Source organism: Manacus vitellinus, unplaced genomic scaffold, assembly GCF_001715985.3.
Source record: "Manacus vitellinus isolate BGI_N305 unplaced genomic scaffold, ASM171598v3 scaffold_32_pilon, whole genome shotgun sequence".
In the NCBI taxonomy this organism is placed as follows: domain Eukaryota; kingdom Metazoa; phylum Chordata; class Aves; order Passeriformes; family Pipridae; genus Manacus; species Manacus vitellinus.
In genome coordinates this window covers 4,263,385-4,287,147 of record NW_021940460.1, presented here as the reverse complement: position 1 = coordinate 4,287,147, position 23,763 = coordinate 4,263,385, and the positions used below count along the sequence as shown (strand labels likewise).

At 43.0% G+C, this 23,763-nt stretch overlaps 1 protein-coding gene across 3 annotated transcripts; it reads left to right on the top strand.

Annotated features, from left to right (window-relative positions):
- The first annotated feature begins 13,346 nt into the window (after window positions 1-13,346).
- Window positions 13,347-21,170, top strand: IFT22 (intraflagellar transport 22). 3 transcript variants are annotated; one of them, XM_029961354.1, is made up of 5 exons: window positions 13,347-13,363; window positions 13,459-13,548; window positions 14,198-14,400; window positions 15,277-15,437; window positions 20,895-21,170. In XM_029961354.1, exons 3-4 carry the CDS (start codon window positions 14,223-14,225, stop codon window positions 15,423-15,425), a joined length of 327 nt encoding a protein of 108 aa, XP_029817214.1. In that variant the 5' UTR covers window positions 13,347-13,363; window positions 13,459-13,548; window positions 14,198-14,222; the 3' UTR covers window positions 15,426-15,437; window positions 20,895-21,170. The 3 variants fall into 3 exon arrangements, with proteins under 3 accessions (XP_029817214.1, XP_029817215.1, XP_017932160.1); XM_029961355.1 differs by lacking the exon at window positions 20,895-21,170 and adding an exon at window positions 19,415-19,429; XM_018076671.2 differs by lacking the exons at window positions 13,347-13,363; window positions 13,459-13,548; window positions 20,895-21,170 and adding an exon at window positions 13,566-13,813 and having other exon boundaries at window positions 15,277-16,285.
- Window positions 21,171-23,763: the final 2,593 nt, after the last annotated feature.

The following is a 23,763-nucleotide window of genomic DNA, read 5'->3' as shown; positions in this document are numbered from 1 at the left end:
TTCAAAATATACAGCTACACTTTCTATGCCTGAGCATAAGCATGTTAATTAAAGATTTGCCCAGGCAATCAGGGCTAAATAAATTATCTGGATGTGTTTCACCCACTCAGTTCACAATGGAGGAGGCAGGGTGGGTACTGGAAAGCCACGATGCAGGGAAGCACGAGGGGAAGAAAAGTAAAGAGGTAAGGGGCAGGTTTTTAATTTACCAACCCTATACACTTTACTGTCATGAAAAAGCAGCCCTTGGAGGGCTGTCCTTCCATGCAAGTGACAGCCTTACACTGTCATGTCAAAGAATAATCCACTGGATGTGGATTGTGTGGGCACTTAGAGTTTCACATGGTCTGCAGTGTTTTTCAGCTTCCTAGTCCATCAGGCAAACCTGAGACATAAGATATTAGAAACTGTTCTGTGAAAATATCTATAATTTCTTTAAACATACACACCCCACATGCAAGCCAGCTAAGAAATGAAGTAGGGGGAATACAGACAGTAAAAGGAATATTCAAAGTTTAGTCTGATTTATGTTCAGTGGAAAGGGAAAAAAAGGAATGATACAGAGAAAGAGGGGTTTGGTTTCGATGATGTTTTCAGTTTGAAAGGTGGCTCAAAAAGGTAGAAAAGCACTGTTGTACCTGTGAGCATCTCCAGAGCTGTAATGCCATCTCAACTCTTCAGCACCACTTACAGTGGGACAAAAGTCAGCAGTTAGCTGAAAAAAAGAGTCAGAATGTTATCAGAATCACGGCAAACAAACTCTGAAAGGCCTACCCCTTGGATTTAGTGAGTGCACCTTTCATGCAGATACTGAGAAGAAACTAAAGGAAAACCAGCTTTGTTCTAGCTGATAAAACCTTGTGGAGCTTTAGAATTATGAAGTGTCCTTTTGAAGTGAGAGTAAAGTAATTGATAAGATCTTCTAAACCCAAAAATCATTTAGATAAACCCCTTCTAGCTTCTCAAAATGCCTAGATTATTTCCTTGTGATATACAAAGCACTCAAGAAACCTTGGAAAATTGAAGGAGATGGATAAGAGGTTAGTAACAGTAAGAGTTCAAGACCTCTACTATAAATTAAATTATAAGATTACTAAGGTTATTGTAACATGTCTGTTACTGAGAAGTCAAACCAAACCTGAGGCAAACTAAAAATTTTAGGAGACTGCAGTGGTTTTCCTTTTAAGCTGGAGAGAATAGTGTGTGGACATTTCTTGAATTTGACCTGGAATAAATCAATCACAGCTGAACTCAAAATGGAATAGAATTGGAAAAAGTCACACTTACACCAGCAGTTCAGCCTACAGTAAACCTGGTAGATGGTGTTATTGTGTGAAGCACAAGAAATGATCCAGAAGTCATGACTTTGGCAAAATTCATTGACCATAGATGAGAATGTTGTCTGAGTGAAGCACTTGTGTGGGTATTATAAAGCAATACAGGGGATAAAATAACTCAGATTGAAGCATAATTCAGCAGATGAAAAATGTGATGACTCAAGAGATCAGCAAGACAATGACTGTGTCCGGTGGAATTACACATACTCTGAGCATGATTGTGCCCTGGGAAAAATGATTTATGCCACCTTTGATGTCAGGCACTGATCTGCACAAGCACAGGGAGTTTGTGGGCACACCCTTGATCCATCAGATCACCAAGAATGCAATAAAGCAGGGGTGCACTCAGGTGGGATAAAGCCAAGGCAGAAATAGCACCAAGTCTGTTGCACTCAAAGCTGCCAGAGGAGAAACACGTTCAGAAGTAGCCAGGAAGGACTGGAAGAGTTACCTAACCCCTCTTCCTTCTCCCTGCTAGAAGGCAGGATCTATTATACACAGATTATTGTTGGCACACATTTTTCTGCCTTGTTCTGAAAAACCTCAAGGCAGAAACTCCCCGTGGTCATCTGAAAACACACTTCAATATTTGGTGCTCTGTCCTGGTAGTTTTTCTTAACATCCCATCTCAGTCTGGTTTATTGCAATTTAAGCTCCTAATGGCTTACTTTTCTCATTATGGATACAGAAAACTATTCCTCCTCTCTTTTAAGAGACTTTTAATTCCTCAGTGTACTTTTAAAAATGTTTTAACACCTCTCCTTTCCTTCTAGAAGCAAAACAATGGCAACTCCTTCAGATTTTCCCTTCAGGTCACGTGTTAGATAGTTAGGTAGAGCTGTTTGGGTATTCTCCTCTGGACTTGCCAGCTGGTCTATATCTTTCTTATGGTATCCATGACCTCTACTTCTGTGGAATATCACTGCCCTGCTGAGGATTTGCCTTTTTGACACCTGTACATCATTGTTAATCCATGTTTAGTTTGGGATCCTCTACCTTTTCTGCAGAACTGCTGGCCTGACATTCCCTCATCCTGTACTTGCTAGTTAAAGTTATTCCTGCCAAAGCACAGTGCCCTGCAGTTGTCCTTAATGAGTTTCATCTTATTTTATTCAGATTATATCACCAATTTGTCAAGATCACTTGAAATTTTAATCCTGCCTTCCAGTACTCTTGCATTCGGTTCCAGCTTTGCCTCATCTAGAGATTTAATAAACTCCCTCTTCCATTGCTGAGGTCACTAAAGAAAACATTGGGAGGTCTGTCTCCAGGTCTGTATCCTTGAACCATGTTCCTGTTCATTAACTGCTCTTTAAACATTATTCAGTCACTGAGGGCTGCCTGCTTGCTTGATGCTGCACAGGACATAAACACTGAATTTATAAATCCTCCAGACCACAAACAACCTTGAGCTTCTATAACAAAATGAAGCACTTTGTAACGTGCAGTGGGAGCAGCTACCAGAGACCAGGCTGCAATTTTTATTGGAGTCACTGACTGCAGGATATCCACATTCAGTGGTATCCCAATGCTTAGCTGGTTTTGGAAACCTGTCCTGAGCCACGGACTCTCTGAATCTCAGACATGCAAGAACTTTCATGCCCAAAGAATGTCTCAGTTTTTGGACTCTGGCCCCAGAATCCTCGTACTTCTCTCAATTTCCCCATGGACCCAGGTTGCCTGACTTGAGGAATCCAACGTGAGTAGGAATCTCAGTTCCCTCTCTGTATTGTGCAAGCCACATAAGAGGGACTGGGCTCACCCCCTTCCTGACAGAATACACAGGTAAAGGCACACAAACCAGATAAGAAAGGAGTTATGGAAATAAGCATCCTCATCCCAGCTCCTGCACACCTGCCCTGTGGAACCAAGGAGAAGAACTGGGGGGGATGCAGGTGAGGAGTCTGGAGTCCCCTTTCATCCACACAGCAAATCTGAATGTTCCATCCTTATTTTTACAGCTTTAATTGGTTTTTTTCCAAATCTCCCAGGAACTTTCTCCATGAGCCATGACAATTAGGCCTAACCACAAGAGTCTGCTTTTCTTAGCTGGCTTTCACAGGGCCTTGGTCCTTCAAAAATTTGTGGGCTGCACCCTGAAAATCACTGCACTTGGTCCCATTGCACAGGGACCATCACCTCCACAGCAGGATCCTGCCCAGCTGAGAGCTGTAATTACCACCAGTATTTTCACCTTAGTTAAGGTGGATTAGCAGCAGCCACCTGCTTTCCCCCTCTTTTCTCCTCCTCCTTGTTCCCCAGTGTCCTTACCTGCCAGCCATGTCTTCACACTGCAAACTCCCTGCCAGTCAGTGCCTTCCTGCACCCCCCTTGCCTTGCCCGTGCTGGATCTCACCACAGGCTGCAGGTGTGTCCCAAAGCCTGGCTTTCACTGGCCCTGTGTGCCACTGGTCAACAGCCACAGCCCAACTGTCACACCTGCCTTTTCCTTACAGTTCTGTCTCATCTCATTCTGCTCTAAAGCACTGCACATCCACACTCACAGGGCTGCTCTGACAGCTGACATTACATATTTCTTGGAGCATTCCTATGAGCCTCTCCCTTCTCTGTCTTCATTCTTTTCCCAAGATCCTATTTGCCAAATTAAGTCGCCTTGTTTTCACAGACTTTGTCTGTTTCAATGTGATTAATCTCCTTCATTATTTTAAAATCATTTAAAATCACTGCAAGATCTCTTTTTAAACAAGATAATACCAAAGCTCTTCAGTCTTACTTTATAACTCAGAGCTAAAAGGCACAGTGTTACTGTCATTTTCTCTGCTTTATCCCTTAATCATGTCCTCCTTAGGTGGAGTGAGCAGTACTGAAAAGAGCAATCTCAACAAGAACTCACCAGAGGTTTAGGTAATAACAATAACACCTTTTTGATATATACCCTGTTCTTACCATAATGCAACCCAACATCCTGTTCAGTTGTTGGGGTCTTTTTTCTACAGCTGTGTGCTAGGCTGGGGTTTCTGGGGATTGTTTAAAGAGAATATTCTCCAGATTTATTAATTTATGAACATTTTGCTCTCTCCATTCTAAGGGGAGCAATCATGTAAGCAAACCCCAACACTGTTCAGTGGCCCTGCCTTGCTCTTTAGCTGGCTCTCTACCTAATCTCCTCTCTTGAACCTTACAGATTCCTCCATGGAAGCAATAAAAAGGCAGCTAAGGTGCTAAATACGAAAGAATCATTGCAGGCATTAAAGGCTAAAGTCACTGCAAGGCAACAGGTTCCAAGTATTTCTTGGCTAAGCACACGTGCACTAATGCTAGCTTAGGTGTTCACAGTGCACTCCATTGTCAGCAATGGATTCCACACCTAATGGATTTCCAAAATCCACCCCTCTTCCAGGCCTCGCTTCCATGTCTGAATGACCCAAACTGGAGCTACTAAACTGTGCTTTCCAAACACCCAGCTCCACAGATAGGACACAGATCTCTCTTTCACCATGAGAAATGCTCTTCATCTCTCTCTGTTTTCTCTTCTGCCCGAGGGAGATCAATCTCTCTACAGATGCAAAACCAATCCCCAAATAATCCCCTGGGATTACACTGGCTCACAGCCCCTGTGCCACAGGGTCTCAGGCAAGAAGGATGCATGGGCTGTCAGTCTGCACCCAGAAAGAATCTGGTTGAACTCCCTGACCTACCAGAGCCATCAGGAAATCTCTCAGTGCCTCCCTTTGTAACACGGGGTTCAGTGCTCTGTTATGTATCATGGCTATTGTGAGGATAATAGAAATGGAATAAAAATGACATGGTATAAATAGCAACAATAATGAAACAAGAGACGAAAAAAACAAAAGAAGCAAGATGAGATGTAATCTAAAGAGAGATATAAATTGTTCTTTGGCAGAAAGGAAATTATAAAGTCTGCAAGATACTATGAAATGTTTAAACTGATTGTTGCCCAAAAAAAGGAAATAAAAGCTTTTGACCAGACTAAGGAGATTTTTGGTATGTGATGGAATGGTAGGACAAGACTATCAGCCTTGCTGTGTGCCTGGAAAGAAGTGGCTCAGAGGAAAACATTTTTTGGCTCAATTCAGAGTGTTTAACTCTCAGATTGTTGTGAGAAACCCGGTGCAGTGCCCCAAGTGCAGGGTGATGCCCTGTTCTGCATTGGAAACAGGTGTTCAGCTGGCTGTGCTCTAGCAGAGCACAGGAGATTTGTCCCAGATTTTCTGGACATGATCTCTGGGTAATAGTTGCCTTTTTTTTTTTTTTTCAGATGTTTCAATAAAATTAGATAATCGTTTTCCATGTTCTGGGCCTTTCCTAAACTGACTGACAACAGATTTACAGAGCTGGGCTGTAGGTTGGGCAGAGAGGGAGCCTGGACAGTGTACAGGGAAGGTGAGTGGAGTTTGGAAAAAGCAGTGCTGCAATTCTGGAGCATCTCTGGGAACAAACACAGCTTGTTCCATGTTCCCTGGGACACTGCAGCTACAGCCCTGACCTCCTGAGGTCTGGGGAGGAGGAGAACAAACAGCCTTCGTAACCCAACCATTCATTTCCTTAGTTTTGAAGCTGTGGCAGGTAAAGAGCTACATTAACTAAAACTCTCCACTGTGTTTATTCATTTTAAATGGCTTTGAGATACAGTTTCTCTAAAAGATCCTCTACAATCAATCTCCATTGTTCTGTGTATACTTGCAGAAGATAACAGCTTCATTAAAATATGGTGTGCTATTAACTGCAGTAAATACATAGCCTTAAACCTTAAAATGTAATGCAATTAAATAAGAAATATGAACCTAAGGAGGTTAAGTGCAATCAACCACTGACATACACATTTGATTTGAATTAGAAAACACACACAGAGGGAAACAAAGGGCCTCCATCCATACTTGGATAACAGGAAATCCCCTGGACATAAAAATGGTGAATTTAAGAATGGAGAACATAAAGGTCTAGTTCAAATTAAAGATTTTTATGACTGAAGACTCCATTAAATCTTTGAACACTTACAGTAAAGAGTTTGGAATGCTTCCAGTCCAATTCTTTGTGTTCTCACAAGTGCAGATTATACTTCTGAACTTCTATGGCAAAAGAAAGAAAGAGTGATTGTATTAATCTGCAGCTTGCTAATTAAGATGAAAACTATAACAATCTGTGCTTAGGTGAAGCATAGTATTTTTATAACCCAGCTCAAGACAGCATCACTAGCCAAGCCAAGAGCAGAAGATTTAAGCTCTCAAATTATTGAAGAACAATAAAATAACGAACCACTTAATGCTACACAATCAAAAATCTGTATTAAATATGAACTCTTTTATAATACCCAACCCACTTCCCTTTTTATATTTCCAAAACATTCCTCCTGGTGTTTAAAACACACAGTACAACACTTTGCTTCAAACCCCACCTGCAGACATGGAAGGAGGTTCAGCTGCAGCAGGTCCCACTCAGAGTGCCAGTCTCATACATGTTTATTTGTGAGCCCAAAGATGTTAAGGAGGGAATTTCAAATGAAGAGTTTGCAAGTGAGCCAAGCATTGGAAACTAATATACTACTTTTAGCAGGTTTTAAAGGGAATTGAGGCAAAATTATCAAGCCTACAGATTTTTAAGTCGAGGGTGTAGAGTTAAGAATTCATCACTGTATCCAGGTACCAAAGCAAAAGAGGATTTTATTCCAGACTTCTCAAAACATACTAATTACTGGTATAAATCTGTTGTCTCTAGTGGCATACTGCCAAGAGGTAATTGAGCCTTAAATGAAAATGAATGGGAGCCATGTGAAAAGCCAGCTGCCTTGACCCAGGATGTTAACAGAAACATAATGCCTGGAAGGATCGTGGGGTTAAGGAACTCCCGTGTTTGGCCACAAACTCCAAAGTAACACATAAGTCAAACCAGAGAATGAAAATGAGAGAAAACAAAATCTTCCTGTCAGTAGGTTCTCCTCTCCTATAGGGCACATGGCAGTCCCTCTAAGGACATTACACACTTCTTTGCTTTCTTTCTATGAAGTCATTGAGGGTCTGGCCTTGAGTGAATAACTGGATCAGACAATGTTAATAAGCCTCTGCAGCCCCACACGGGTGGCAGACACCACAGCTGCCAGGGAGAAACAAAGCTCACTTTGAAATGTTATATTCCAAACAAAAAACAGACGGGTCTAATAGAAAAGGTTCCGAGAGCTCTTGTGAATCACAAATAACAATTATCCTTTCATTGTCTCGTTTGGGTGCTTTCAGGTCTACCACCTCCGATGTCATTTTTACCAAACATAGAGGAAGGGGTTTTGCCCAGCCCAGCAAGGCTGCCACACTCTCTCTTCTAAGAGTAAAGGGTGCCTGACACATCCCAGCACAATATTCCTTATTTCTCACCATCAGGCTCTTTGACTGCTCTCACAAGCAGGTATCAAGAACACCAAATCAGGAGGTCTGACTAATTCTAGGACTATATGCACTCCTTAATTTAGTGTACATCTGCACAGCAGACAACAGAAATGGTCCCATCCTTGTCCCACTTGGCCACGTCCCCGCTGGTCCTCGTTACCTTCTTTCTGTCAGCACAGGGGTTTGTGCTGTTGTGCAGTAAAGGGGGGCATGAAGCTGATTCTTTTATTTTATTTTTTCATCCCAGACTGGTTTTCAATTGAATCAGTTCCATCTAAACAGGTAATTGTGAGGAAGCCAGATGGAGAGCTGGGGTTGTGAAGGGAGACAAACGCTGCTCTTTGAGTCGGTGGTGATCCAGTTAAAATCCTGTGGAAAAGAGCAAGTGTCCACAGTGCAAATTAAGAGCCCAGGCTCTGTCAACAGGCAGTGAAGACCCTCCTAATGGGTAGTTCAGAATACCTAAACCAGAAGCCTAAAATTAAACAGCATGAATATGATAAGCCCATAGTGTCTCAGTAATGTAACTCCCACAAAGAGCTGAGGCTCTATTTACAAATGCAAATGATCTGGGCTTCAGCAGAAATACTTTTGCTTAATGTCTTTTTTCCATGGAAAAATTGAACCTTTCCCCTGTGAGGGAGAATGAAGACCCTCTGAAGGGCTTTCCTGCTAACACAATAAACATCTGTGGGTTCTTTCCTCCCTAATGCTGTTTTTCTAGGGGTCCCTCTCTGATGAATTAGCAGTCCCAGTAGATCGTGGCAAACAATCCCACATACCACATCTTAGGAAATGGTACTTCTTGGAACTGATTGGTTTGGTCTGCCTTAACACAGGCAAGTTAACACCACATTATCAAATGCACTGAGGTCACCAACCTCCACCAGATGATCTGCTTGATCTTTTTCAGACCAAAAAAAAAAAAAAAAGAAAAAAGAAAGAAAAAGAAAAGGGAAAAGAAAAAGAAAAAAAAGCTTGGATTCCTGACAGAAATCTGAGTGCTCCAAGCTGGAAGCAGTAGGCTCGGTCACTCACAGCCCACCCACCTACAGATCAAGATGGACTGGAACAACCTCCTCCATAAGCCAGAAAAGTGAAGGGGCTTGGGGGGTGGGAGGAAGAGTTTCATATTTCATCTACCACTTTTAATAGAAACCAGAACGTGGTGGGGGGTTGAAAGGAAAATGGTAAATCCCTGGAGATCCCGAGTGTTGGCCTTGCAAGTCAAAACTGTCAATCACACCGTGTGCCCTCCAACTCTACTTTGTGACGGGGAGCGAGGAAAGGAGGAAGGGACTGGCACGTTCAGCCACTAGGTGTTACTGTTGCTCCACGGACTGGGATCAGAGCAACCGCTCTGGAATAAGCAAAACATCCATCAGAGACATCATCTGCAGCTGGACCTGAAGATTTAAACCATAGGAGCTAAATCCTACTTCAGGATTTGCATATTGTGACTCACAAATCAGGGAATTTTGGTGTCTTTTGGTGGTCATGGAGGCAGGGTTTTGTCTATATGCCACTGCATGAATGGAGCAAGTTAAATTAATCCCTTGGGAACTTCCACTGACTTTGATGAAGGGTCATTGGGAGAATGGGCTGCTTAAGTTGGCACTGAGTTCATGGCCACTGGTCAGGAGAACGCATTGGCCACTAAGTTGTCTGCCTGAGTTGTCTGCCCCCCCCGCCTCCTCTATGCCTGGCCAGAACTCACATTTAGAGGCATTTTAATTAATCTGGATCTCCTGTCAGCTGGTGGGCTGCTCAGACAAGTAATTTAACCTTCCTCTGCTTTGTTTCTCCATCTATAAAATGGAAATAAAGATCCTCATCTCCTCTGGGAAGGACTTTGAGGCCACAGATTGATCAGAGTTGTAGTCCTTGACAATGTGTTGGCATGAGCCAAGCAACGAGGTTGTGCATGAGCTTTTCCTATTTATTTCAGAATAAGTTTCCTGAGAGACACTGAACTGAGTGTTACCCTGCAGACTCAAGACAAAGAGCAGGGCTCCACTGCACCCCTGTCAAAGCAACTTAATGTCCTGTTTCCATTTTCTCCTTTTTCATAGCCCTACCAAAACTTTTTTCCAGAGAGCTGCCACACTTCATCCAAACCATCATTTACTTAATCAACTACACTTCGAGCCCTGGAGACATATCCCTGCCCTGAGCTTCCTAAGCAACAAGCCTTGAGATTGCAATATTGATTTTCTCCTTCATTTTTAATAACGGGCTACAGTGCTCAAAAATAGGTGTTCCTTCCTCTCAATTCCTCTGTTCTAGGCCTTGCCCCCAGATGAACGAGTATAAATAAGTGGAGGATGTAGTGCAGGTCCCTGCCTGCACCCACTGAAGAGCTGTTTCTGCACACACACAATAAATGTCATGCAACAAACAGCAACCAGGCAGAGCCTCCCCTCTCATGGTGAGCTGTGCCATGTGGTTGTACTTCTAACCAAGGCAGCATTTTCACACACAACTCCAGTGCTCTAGGGTATTTTGGGGTTTTTTTTCCAAAGTTTGGAAACATTGTTACAGGACATTAAACAAAGTACCAGCACTGAGCCACAAAAAGCTTATGAAAGATTTTTATTTTTTTTTTAGTTGTTTTCATAGGAAAAATTTTATATGCCACATTAAATGAAATACAATGCAAAATAGTGTTCTCTGAAAGACTGAATGGTTTGCAAGTGCTCAACTATTATCTGAAAGGTGACTGGCACTACATTTTACTGCTGCTTCCAGTAAAACCTGCAGACCTCTAACTTGGAGGCAAAGTCCTCTGATCTGCAATTCAGGCAAAAAGCATCACATGCCCTGGTACAGCAATTGCTGTGTCTCCTCACTCGAGTTCTCACTGGCATTTCTAGAGTGAAGAACACTTTTGTTGAAATATTATTGATACCTTGCAGTTGCTTTTGGCTTTTGAAGGAAGGAGGAGGATCTGCCCACAGAGAATCACGTGGAGATGATAATTTTTGTTTGCTACCAAAACATTATGGTGGAAAACCAGCCAGCTAATAAATGCAAGACCTAAAGACATTACCAGCATTGTCTGGAAGTAGTTCACTTACTGCTGGAGTTTTCTCACTGCTGTAGTCTGACAAAGAGTTTTAAATAAGAGAAGCAAAGTGATTCATACACATGTGCTCTCAGCAAACAATACACCAGCAACTAACATAACTTTACCCATATGCCTAAGGCAGATCTTGATAATATCAAGTGTACTTGACTTAGATGCCTTTGAAAACGTCACCCTAAGTGGCTTGAAAGCTTAATTCCCACTTTCTAAAGTGACTTCAAGCTCTAAATCACATGGATAAATCCCAAAATTGCAGCCTTAGTTAGCTGTGCTCTCCTTACTCTTCAGTGGCTAATATAAACACACAAAGACCCTATCTGACACTTCATCTAAAAATTAATCCTAATTGCTTTCTGGGCAGCTGCACAAACAGCCAGTTTTACCCAGTTTCAGTTACCTCTTAGTCTTTTTTTTCCCCTCTTCTGTGCTGCTGTCCACAATAGTTCCCTTCATAACACATTTCTCTTCAAGTGCTAATGGCAGCTAATACCATGTGCCAGCTAATGTGAGAGGCTGTCCTGGTTCTTCTCTCTGGGCCACCCTTCCTGTCTTTCCTTTGCAAGTTGTGGGTCTGAAACGTGGAAAACAACAGAGCTGCAGAAAGGATTAATAGGAGTTTTCCCAGTTCATTGTGAATTTGGTCCTGTATCACACATGGACCTTCACAAGCAGAAAACACACTTCCAATCTGCTACAGCAGAATCAAATTCAGTGCTAGTTGCAACTAGTGTTTTTTCATTGTCTTTGTCCCACCAACCTGAAAACAGAGGGTTTTCTGAAGTTTAAAATACTGTGTGAATGGTGAGGTGCCACTGCCACACTGAACCATCCTAAACTATCCCAATGTAAGGAGTGAAACAACAAATGAGTCTCCAGTGTGATAGAGAAGATTGTACCCCCTCAGTGAGAGCAGGGCAATTCTGGTTCACATTTATTAGCAGTACTAATAATAAACATTTACATTGTGGTAGTGCCTAGAGGCCCTATTTGAAAGCTTGTCTAAAAGTGCTATTGTACCTGGGCACTAAACAGCTCTGAGGCGGCACATCTGTCTGCCAGATGTTTTATTTTCTTAGAAGCTGCAATTTAATAAAGCCTCTTGCTTCCCCTAACGAGCCTTAATAAGAATCTCCAGGAGCTTGGCTTCATTGTCCTTTCAAGGAGAATCTGCAGGTAAAATTGCAATGAAACAAGGCAAGGATGGGATGAGTGAGGGACACCAGGACACACAGGAGCACCGTGTGAGTTTTAGGTGTGTTTAGTATCTGGCTCTTGCTTTCCAGAGGCCAGAGGGACCAAGGGGACACCTCTCCCCAAAACGGTGCAGGCAGAAGGATTCGCTGCCACACAATAATGGACACAAAAGCTGGGGGTCCCCTCAGGGCTCACTGCTTTGGATTTACAGGCGCTACAAACCCACTGTGGGCGGCCAGCAGGTTTGGGCTTGGTGGTCCCTATTGCATCTTTCCTTGAAAGGTTGCAGGGGAATAGTGGAGGTTTATCTGCTCATGGCTCAAAGTTTGGTACCTACGGGCAGAAAAATGGTCTGAGAGGGACCTTCCACGTTCTCCTCCTCCTGCCCTCAGAGTGTTGAGCTGTCCCTCCGCTCCTCAGTGCTCAGGAATCGCACAGCTGGAGGGAGCCCCGTGCGGGAATCTTGTCCCTTTGTGAAAGCAGCCAGCAGGACTTCACCCTTCTCCCCGCTGGTCACCCCGTGTTCCCCTGGACCAGATCAGCGTGCGGAGTGTAAAGGATCCCTTCACCCTTTCGCTGTGAGACCTACTTACTCCGGCAGACGGATCCGCGGGCGGAGCGGGGCGGGGGCACCGTGGGGACACTGCGGGGTTGGACTGCTGGCGCTGCGGGGGCACAGCGGGAACGTTCTGGGAACACTGTGGGGGCACGAAGAGGACGAAGCGAGGACACAACGCGTGTCTGGGGACACAGGGTCAGTGGGGGCACTGAGGGGGCACTGAGGGGACACTGTGGGGACACTGTGGGGACACTGTGGGGACGCGGCGCGGACGTCGCGGGTCTGAGGAGCCGCCCCCTCAACGGAGCCGCCCCCTCACGGCGGCCGCGAGTCACTCGCGCGCCCCGCCCCCGCCCCGCCCCGCCGCCGTCACGTACGGCGGCAGCGCCAATCACCGCCCGCCTCCCTCCCGCGCGGACGCGTTGCGGCAGCGCTGCGGCGGGGGGCCGTGCCCCCCCCCTCCGCCATGTGAGGGCGAAGGTGCTGCTGGTGGGGCCGCGAGAGGTGAGCGGGACCCCCGACAGGGACCCCCCGATAGAGTCCCCTCGGCAGAGACCCCCCGAAAGGGACCCTCGGCAGAGACCCCCCGAGAGAGTCCCCTCGACAGGGACCCCCCGAGCCCCGCGGGAGCCCTGCGGCAGGAGGGAGGGAGAAGGGCCCGGGGCTGAGCGGGAGGGGCAGCGTTTGGGGGCTCGGGTGGGCACTGTGGCTGTGGCGCGTTCAATTCCTGCCGGGTGTCTTTCGGCCAGTCTGGGAAGTCGGTGCTGGCGAACTTCGTGTCGGAGAGCACGGAAGGGATCGGGAGCTACAGCCCGACGCAGGGGGTGAGGTGAGCGAGACCCCCGAGCTCTGCGTGCCGACCCCGAGCTCTGCTGTGCTGCTGCACAGGAGCGTGTTTCACCGTGTATCCATCACTTCCCGCAGGATCCTGGAGTATGAGAAGCCAAACCTGAATGGGAACAGCAAGGGAGCTGGGTGTCGATTCGAGCTGTGGGATTGCAGTGGTGACCAAAAGTAAGCCACGTCCTTGGTACTTAACCCCTGATATTTATGTTTACACAGGTTATTCAGACCTCAGGCCTAAAACCAGTGATCTGTTTGAGACGAGGAATATTCCTGACTCTTTAGCCCAATATATCCTTCTATAGCTTCTGCTGTAAAGCATCTGACATTAGGTACTCTCTGCCATGATCACAGCTGAACTTTGTTTTGCATAATATATGCAAAATATTTACTGAATATACCAGTAAAGTCCACAGCTCCTGGAATGGAATTACAGGTAAAGGAGACAGAGGCCCACTTGTAATGGCCTTTATCTCCTTGAAGCTGTTATGTGAGTGAACTTCAAACAGTGTATGTATATGATTGAGCCCTAAATTTCCAAAAGATACAATTGAGAAAGGGACAGATCCATTTTTAGGGAAAAAGGTGAAATAAGCACTTGACCAAATAGCAGATTGTCAGCAAACCATGGGACCAAGTAGCATAGTAGGTAAGACAAAGTAGTTGGAATATATAGATCACTGGCAAGATTACTGATCTTATAATTAAAAAAAGCCACACTTAGATGTCTTTTTGAAGAGGGAAGAAGAAAACTTGAGGGTGTTTGGGTGCATGTTTCTGTTGTCCAGCTGTCAATCTTGCCATGTGCTGTTCTTTCAAGGTTTGAAACGTGCTGGCCAGCTCTGATGAAGGACTCTCATGGGGTAATAATAATCTTCAACCCTGAGCTGCCCAGTCACCTGAAAGAAATTGAGATGTGGTACTCCTGCTTCGTGCAGCAGCAGCCACTGCTCGACAGTCAGTGTCTCCTGGTGGCACATCACAAGCCAGGCAGTGCAGAGGACACAGAAAACCTGTCCCTGGGTAAGGAGATGGAAAACTCCACCTGTAACTCGGAGCTTTTCACTGATCTCTGTGTCTTTAAAATTGTTCATAACTTATGGCTTACATTTCTCATTTGAATCTGCCAATTAAAGAACACTCTGCAACACCAGAAATAATTGATCTCAAGGATATTCCTGTTTCACAAAAGGGAAAGTAAAGGCAAGCAAAGTTTTGAGTGGCTTCTCTAAAGTCACACAGTAACTTTGCAGCTGAGCCAGGAATTAGAACTCCTGCCATATTTCCTCATCAGTAGTAGTTTGGTTCTTCCATTGGATGGTTTTTTGTTAACTTTTGAGGCCATTTAAGTCTGCATTCTATCAATCAAAAGAACAGGAGCCCTTTGAAATAAGAGGCTAATGATCTCCCTTTTAAAATCAGTGCCTTATATACTGCAAAATTATTTGTGGCTGTTTATATCAGTGAAAACACACGCTCTGGGCAACCTGTTCCAGTGTTCAAACAACTACATATTTGTTATAAGTATTAATATATTAATACATATTTAATATAACTGTATGATTCTGTGACTTTGAAGTAATCAAAAAATGTCACATCACTTCAGCAGTAAAACTGTAGTTTGGTGCTGAATTGTTTGATTCTGTCTAACTGAATATGACTCCAAAACCAGACTTTAAGCTTTAATAATACTGTTTGAAGAATTTAATTTAGCATTAAGCTGGATTTCTTTGTAAAGCTGACAAGCTCTGCTGCATTTCTTCTTCATGTTTTGTTTGGGGTATCAAACATTGGGTACTACTGAATTCCAGCTGACTCCAGCATGAGCTGTCCCATGACTTCGTGACTATTTCTTTTTTAAAAGAAATATACTTAATTGTTTTTTATTTACTTTCAAAGCTTACCCACTGAACAAACTAAAACTAATACATTCCAACTTGGAGGAAGATCCTGAAGATGTTCGGATGGAATTCATGAAATACTTCAGAAGCATTATCACCATAATGAATGAGAGCAGAGAGAGGGAAGAAATGTCAATTATCTCATAACATTAAAAAAAGGTACTGAACAGGGAAGAAAAAATTATAGTTTCCCCCTTGTAAGCCTGTGAATGGGTCCTCACAAGGAGAATTTGCCAGCCTATAAACACTTCAGCCTGGAAAGAAGTGCTGACATCAGGTGAGCTGTGGTGCCAAGGAGAGGGCTGCACATCCAGCAATCTGGGTAACTTTACACCTGCACTTTGGCATCAGAAGTACAGGAAGGGATTTTTTAATATGTTAGTGAGGACCAAAAGAGAAAGGTTTGGGTCATCCCTCACAGAAGCCCTTTGTGCAGAGGGGTCAGGGAATGAGGCCTGACAGAACAGGAGATTTGTGGAGTTGGGCTGAAGCATCTGAGTAAAGGGCTCATGTTAGCTGGGTTCCTGGGCAAGTTATGCCCTTGGAAGTCAGTACACACTGACTGGAATAGAGATCTGAGAGTAGTTGTGGTGTGGAATCCACGTTGTTTTATGTTCTTCCTGCCCAGCCGTTGCCTTGGCCTGACAGAGCTGGTTGCAGTCCTTCTCAGGACTAGGTTTTTCTTCTATTCCAACAAAATACACATGTTGTGAGGACAATGTTTAGGTCCCTCTGGGAGGAAAAGAATTGAAATCTCAGTGTAGTGCAATATTTTGACCTATGTCAGGAGCTCCAACAGAGAAAAAAATAGTTCTGCTTTCTCAAAGGAGGAAAAGCTGTTTCGAAACTTTTATTACTGTTCCCTGTTGCATTAAAATAAGTGGTTTCATAGATAATTTACTTTGACTTGTTTGGTTTGCACTCATCCCTGTTATTAGTGTGTTTTGCTGTGGAAGACATTTTTTGTAACACTCATTACTAAGGCAATAAAAACATTTTTAAAATGTTCTGTTTGCAAAGGGAAAGTTAATTATAGTTTTGTGAGACTCTTAACAACTTGCTTAATTTTTAGTAAGGAAAACAAGAGATAAACATTTCACCCTACTTAGGTCTAACAAGAGACATTTACAAAAACTTGTCACCAACCCAAACAGCCAAAGAGTAAACAGCCTTTACACAAAGTATGTTATAAACCAGGAAGTACCAGATGTATTTTAGTTCCAGACAACAGGATTGAGAGCTTCTTGGGTTTTCTTCCACGTTAATTAATCTATTTTTATTATTTTCATAGCTCTTTTCTGAGTGATGAGTGGCCTGTCCTTATGCAATGGCAGGGGAGGTGAAAAATTAAAAGATCTTAGAACAGCTCCAGGTCATCAAACTCCTGGCTACAAATAACACTCTGAACCATACTGAGCTGGGCTCCAGTTTAGAACTGCCCTAAACTGCTCCTCTGGTTTGCTCAGGTGGGCACTGGGTGTGTGAAGTTGTGTGCACACACAAATAACCTGCACTCTTCTGCTTTTTGGGGGCTTGGTGTCCTCACCAAATCCACCCCAGCTCCTTTCCATTGCCTGCTGGCTCCTGCTCTGCCATTAAAGCTGAAACCTCCCCTTGGTTCTGGGAGGCAAAGAGGGAGGTGGTACTGAAGGAAAACATCAGTGAGAGGAAGGACACCAGGAAAGAAAAAAAGCAAAATAAGCAGTGAAGAGATGAAAAGAAAAGGTTGGAGGCAAATAGTGGGAGGTTGGCATTTCAACATCCACGTTTTATTTATATGACTTTGGAACCATCAGGCTTTATGTGCTTGCAATCAGTGTCATAGGGTGGTCTGCTGGAGGCAGTTATTGGAAAATTCACAATCTAACTAAAGAACAGTTTTTTACATGCTGCCTTAGATTACTTTTTCCTTGTTGCCAGCTGTGTGGTGCTGGAGCCAATTTTTAAAATATATTGCCTTAATAAATTCAGTTTTTCCCAACAGCAACATTGTGATACACACTGGTAAAAGACTGGTGTGAAACCCAGCAAATATTTTATTTGGAATGTAAAACAGTGTTTGGGTGATTCCAGGGTTGAAAAGTCAATGAACTCTCCTGTTCACCACCTTGCTTCATATAATATGTTAATCATGAGCTTACTTTAATCTCAAATAAAGGATGTAAATTACAGGTGTCTTTACACTGCAACACACTGTTCATTAGAGAAGAAAAATAAGAAAGACAGATCCCTAGACTTGACTTTGTATCATCCAAAAAGGTCATAATATGCAATAAATGTGGAACATCATTCGTAAAATCTGGCCGAGAGTAATTTCTGTCCCTGCTGAAGAACAGAGTAAACACACAGACTCATGCAAAATTAATCCTTAGTACTGGAGAAGAGAAAGTATTTATTCAGAGGTATCTTTCAATAATGATTTATGAAACAGGCCATCAGAGGCACCTGCTTGGAAGGGAGGTATGAGAATGCCAGCTGAGCAGAGTCAGGTCTCTGCCCTTCCCAACCTGCCCTTTTGTGCTGTCGGAGTCTGCAGAGCCCCCAGGGACACCCCATCCCAGAGTTACTCCTTGGGATGTGCAGGTCTGTTTGTGTGCCTGAAGCCACGTGGTTGGGAAGTGACTGTCCTGTGCTCTGTCCATGCTTTTTGAGAGGCCAAAGAACTGCTCAGAAAAGTGTAAAGGGAAGTGGGAGCATGTGGAAATCAGTTGGCTGGCAAGGCACGGGTTTAACCACGAGTAGGAACAGTTCAGGAGCAGAAGGGCAAGTCTGCAGCAAAAGCACTCTGTTTTAGTCTTCCACACTGAGGACCTGCCCACCATGCTGGGAAGTTTGGAAAAGCTTTTTTTGGATGGACTTTCCAAGAAGTGGAAGGGAAGGCAGAGAACTAGGCAAGCCTGCCAACTCCTCCAGACACATGTGGCCTTCTCTAGGTGTCCTCAGGCTCTCAGAGTGTCCCCTTCGTGTCCCCTTCTCATCCTGGCAGCAGCCACGGGCCCCAAACCCCTGCTCTGGATCAGCTATGCACAAACTGGGAGCTCCAAGTTCCCTGTCCTTTCTGTGGATCCTTGACCACACTGGAATTCAGTAGCTATTTGTTCCAGTGGCTTTTCTGTGATCACCTGCACTGTCATGCTTTGGGGAACTGAGGCTGGAATGAGGGGCATAGAACATTTTAAATATTAATTAATTAATTCTAACACATTCAGCCTCCACAGTGCAGAATCCAAAGACTCCAGGATATGCCAACTGTGCAGTGAGAAAACAAGCCATTACTTCAACAGGAACTATTGAGGTGCAACATTATTTTGTCACTTGGCATTAAATATTGATAATCCTGACATCTTACATCCCTTTATTTAGGATGTACTGAAATTATTTTCAGTTTTATTGCTGTATAGCTTAAAAAAACTTTATAGCTATTGGTGAGCTCTACTCAAGTTCACACTTATCTCCCATGAAAGCACTTGGTCCATCATTCCTTTGGACAGCTGACCTGCCTGGACATGGAGTCAGCATGGAAATTTGATAGGGAGCAGTCTGAATGAGAATTCTGCAGGGCTAGAAATGCAGAATTTTAAGACTTCAGGTTTATATCTATAAAGTTAAAGACCATGGCTACCCTGCAGGCTGGTGATTCAAGACATTTAAGCTCTTCAGTTAAGAGTTTGCTCTTACAAGCTCTTTGCTGCACACCCAGAACATAATGAAGCCAAAAACTGCTTGGGATGACAGAAACAGTTCCAGGCAGCGCAGCCCAGATGTGTGACTTTTTTACAACTCAGCTCTGGGAGTAGCAGCAAAGCTGAATGAAACACATTTGGACCTTACCAAAAAAATGCAGCTCTCTTTTCAAGTCAGATATTTTGAAGGCCAGGCCTTTGGTCCCAGTTGCTCTCAGCAGTATTGTTCCAATGGACACAATAGACATAAGAAATCCCACGTTCCCGTTTCCATTATTGCTCTGCCAAGTGACTCGAGGGAGTCACAGAGGCCACCACCCTGCACAGTGTCCAGCCAGGCTGGGGGTTTGCACCCTCACTTTAAAATCTGCAGGGTGCTGACATGGAGCTGCTTTAGGAAGCAACTTCCAGGTGTGGATTTTCACACTGATCCATCTTGTGTTATTCACTTAGGACAAGATTCCTCCCCGAGTGACTGAGGTTTGCACAACTAAACATCTCAGAAAGGCACCTGCTTGGAATTTGCTGAGAGTTCATCCTCTGAAAATCATTTCTTCACAACCAGGAGTATCTGAAACCTCTCACCTCGTGCTGTAATCACCAGGATGATGGAACTGGCTTGTGCAACCCATGCTTTGGCCACCCATGCTCACAAAGCTACACTAAACCAGGAAAAGGCCACTCAATGAGACAAGAAGAAGGAAACAATTGTATTGTTTTTTCCCTCTTGTGGCAAACAGGCTCTCTCAGGGTCCTCGACAGCCCCACAGGGATGAGGGTTCACACACTTGAGGGTTTGCACCTCAATGTTAGGTGCAAAATGGAACACTTTATTAATGTGGCTCCTGCCTTTTATGCTTTTAAATTATGTCAGTCAGCTGACATAACTGCTTAGCTATAAATTGGCATGGTAAAATAAGGAAACTTCTTAATTCTTCCACTGAAAGCTTTTTGGAATTGGTAATGCAACACTAGGCCTATTCTTTAAAATTCAAGGATATCCTATGCTTTCAACTTGACTGTAACCCTTCACAGTTTTAAACTGTGTACTTTTAAACTGTTAACTTCATCAATGAAAAACTTTTGATTACAAACAATTCAACAACTTGTGATCCAGGATTACCTCAACAATTTAACCTTGAATAGCAAAACTTTCAACTGCAATGAACTTTTAAACCATAAGCAATTTAACAACCTGGGGAAATTTGCTGGCATAACTTTTCAACTGTGATCTGAGGTACCAAAGTAAAGAAAATAGAGATTAGTCATTATTTCAAGAAGAAATAATGACAAGGGGAGGAGTATATCTATGCTCCAATGTCAAAGGCATAAAATAGGGGTACAATGAAAGAGAATAAACACATTTTCTCAAAAACTGGATCCCAATACACTCTAGTAACACAGGGAGAGAAGGCATTTGCTTGATTTCTGCAAATATAACCCAAAGAAAGAAAATTAACTGTATTTACTTGGACATAAGATAACAGGAGGAGGGATGCTGTTGCTGGCTCATTCTAAGGTACACAAACCTAAATATAAAGCACTCTTGTCATCTTTGTCATCTGCTCCTTTTGCTTGTTCTCCCCCCACCCTTGAATTGTGTGAGGAAATAACTGGACCTTGAACACAAGGTGACCTTGTATTTAAGCTCTTTTTTTTTTCCCCAAAAGAGACAAAAAGCAGAGGAAACCTAATACTCACATTCTATTTGTGTATAATCTAAACTAAAAGACAGCTTTGGCACAGTAATATATGTGAACAAACCAGCCACTAATAACTCCAGTCTGGAAATTGAAGAAGGTTTCTAACAGAGTGGGAAAAACCTGGTTTCAGAACAGTGCTTAATTAACAGTTTGTGATAGACTTTTGCTGAACTTGATCCTTCTGGTCCCTCTTATGAAAACAAGAGGCTTATTTCTCATTATTCATGCAGGTATTTTTCTACAGAGGTGACAGTGAACCAGAACATCAGCTCTAAATTTCCTTGAACTTTGAGAAGTTTGGATTCTGACTCATACTCACCAGCTGGAGATCAGTTGAAGACATAAGGCTGTATTTACACATATGCAGAGGAAATAAAGCAATTTTGAAGGCTTTAAGGAGAAAAGTAACACAAGTTCCCTCACGTGAGTCTCACTTGGGAGAGTGCTGTCTGAGGATGGGCACTGGGTTTTGCTTGCATAACTCTCAGACAGAAACAAAACTTGCCACATGTTTTGCTGAGTTCTATTGTCTCTTCCTCCCTTTATAAGAAAATTAAAGCCCATTTCTCTCCTAGTTCCATGAAATCTATCTGGATCCTGGTAACATGTCTCTGAGAATTTGCTCAGAGGGAATAACAGACAAGGGTACACCCTCCATTGCTATGTTACTGCTCCATGAGTTCCAGACAAAAGCATTTCTTGTGGTTTGGCAGCAGCCATCTATGCCTAAAACCCTGGGATTGCATTGTTCTTTACATGCCAAAAGTTGATTTAGTACCTACAGGCACAGAATGCAGGGTTTATCTTTTCAGGAAGGATCTTCAGGCTTTCTAGACTGCTGGGGTCACCTCTCACAGCCAGCAACACCATTTGGGGGAGTCACACCAAGGTGGACTGTGAAGAACAGGCCCTCAAAGATGCAAAAGGTCTGCCCTGCAGTGAATATTCCCAGATTTTTATCCTGACCTAGGTTAAATGGTAATACTCCAGCAACTGAGCAACTGACTGCCAGGCCCATCATAATAACTCTGAATCATTAAATAAAGATACATCTTCAGGAAAAAATATTGGTAAGGCTCCAAAATAGTTCTGCTGTGTTTGGAATTCTAATAATGGTCGGCAAGCTTAACTGGAAGTTCCAATGATTCAAAGGTCTTGCAATCTTGCTTATCTGTAGCTCAGATAATGAGCCTGGGACCTAAACACAGCTATTAGGAGGCCCTTCTTCTGCTTGGAATGGTGTATCTTTACTTTTAAAGCAGATCATTAAAAGTAATGTCTAATGAACACTCCATCTGTTTTCCATTGAGCAGACACTTGGCTTTTTTATTTTTTATTTCTAAGGTTGGGTGAAGGTTTGCAGCACACAGGGCTGACACTGTCACACTGTAACAGGACAAGCCAGCCCTTGAAGCAGTTCCTTTGTCCAGGGAAGTTAAATATTGGGTATATCTCGATCTATTAACACCAAGCTAACCTTTTAGACCTTTAATTTCTTTCCTCTCCAGGAACTGGAGAGAGATGCACAAATATGAAGTGCAGTGTAATAAATCCTAAGTCACACAGACCTGCACAGGACTGAATCTACAGACCATAAAGGTTATTTTACAAAGCATTAGCAATGAAAGCAGAGACTTGCCACTCTGTTCTCCTCTACTCAGCTAAATGGGAATTTCTGAGGCCTGTGAAGACACAGGGTCTATGACACAAAGTTGGGTAGTTGTGATCTCTACAACACTCCTACAGTTTTCTATAACATGAACCCACAGAAGCCAAGCAGATGCATGTGCAGTTTCCATTGTTAAATAATTCATTTGCCAGTCCCAGAAAAACCTGGGAGTATTAGACACACAAACATTTTATGTTAAGTGCTGTTGAAGCCTAGTTTCCAACAGATTTGTGTCTTAAGAATTTGCCCAAGTGTAGATTTTCTGTCCTCTTGGAAGAGTCTTCTTTCCTTATTCCCCTTACAGACATGGCTACCTACAGGAATGAACTTTTTAGGAAAGAAGAACAAGAACATAGAACAACACAGAACAAGAGCAGACATGCATAAACTGATTATGGAAATTAAAGGGTTTCTTCCTATCAAAGGAAGTAAATTCTGGAGCAAACACCCAAAGAAAGTGGGAAGCTGGGAGGATAGGAGGGATGACAAAGAGAAAGGAGCATATTTTTGAATAGCACAACCTGTTTTATGAAAAAGACTGGGAACTTGGCTCTCTGCAGAAGCAGAAGACTGGACTCAGCAACACAAAAGATCATTTTCGATTCTAGGTTTCCTTTCTCCCTTTCCAAACCAGAACTATGAGAATTCTAAAGGAAAAATAATGTTCTTTCTCTGCACTTGCCTGTGCAAACATGTAAGTTAAAATCCATGTCACCTCTTTCCCCTGCTCTGGCAAGGACAATAAAAAGCAATGTCATCTCTTGTGTGGCCCATAATAAGTATAAATTAATGATGTTTTTATATCTATTCAATGTGGTAAACAAGTCTCATATTTCACACAGCTTTATAAATAAAGCATATCTTATATGATTGATCACTAATAAAAAAATAGAATCAAGGAGGTAAAATAGAAGGACAAAGTAACAGAAGATTGCTTCTTACCTGTTGCTTTTGTAAAGAAAATGAGACTCATGTTTATGTTTGTTTATATGAGTTGGCTCCAAATAACTCTGGAACTGGTTCATAATTCCCACTCAAATTTTAAATACTTGTGATATTTAATTCCTGCAAGTTTTGTGAAAGTAGGCAGCCAAGTCAAGACAGATTACTCATCTCTCATTGAAGAAACAGGCTAAAATGAACTCAATCCCCATTAAACATCAGAGAATTTATGCAGAAACACAATCCAAGATATAAATCCATCGGAAAAAAATATTTCACTGTTTGCAGAACTACTTGTATTGAATGAGATCACAGAGATATAACATCAGTATGACAGAATCTAATCACCACTCCACAAACATTTTGGAAACAAGTCAGCAACCACATCTGCTTCACCAGAACCAGAGCCTCATGTGACAGGAAGCTTATTAGAGACCCTGTCTCTCATTATTTTGTTTTTCCTTATAATTTCCCAGCATGAATATTCA

What these genes read in the sequence shown, in the direction of transcription:
- IFT22 (XM_029961354.1), top strand. Translation starts at nt 14,223, where the DNA reads ATGAAGGACTCTCATGGGGTAATAATAATCTTCAACCCTGAGCTGCCC. An exon ending in CACAGAAAACCTGTCCCTGG is followed by an intron (nt 14,401 to 15,276) that starts GTAAGGAGATGG and finishes TTACTTTCAAAG; the next exon opens with CTTACCCACTGAACAAACTA.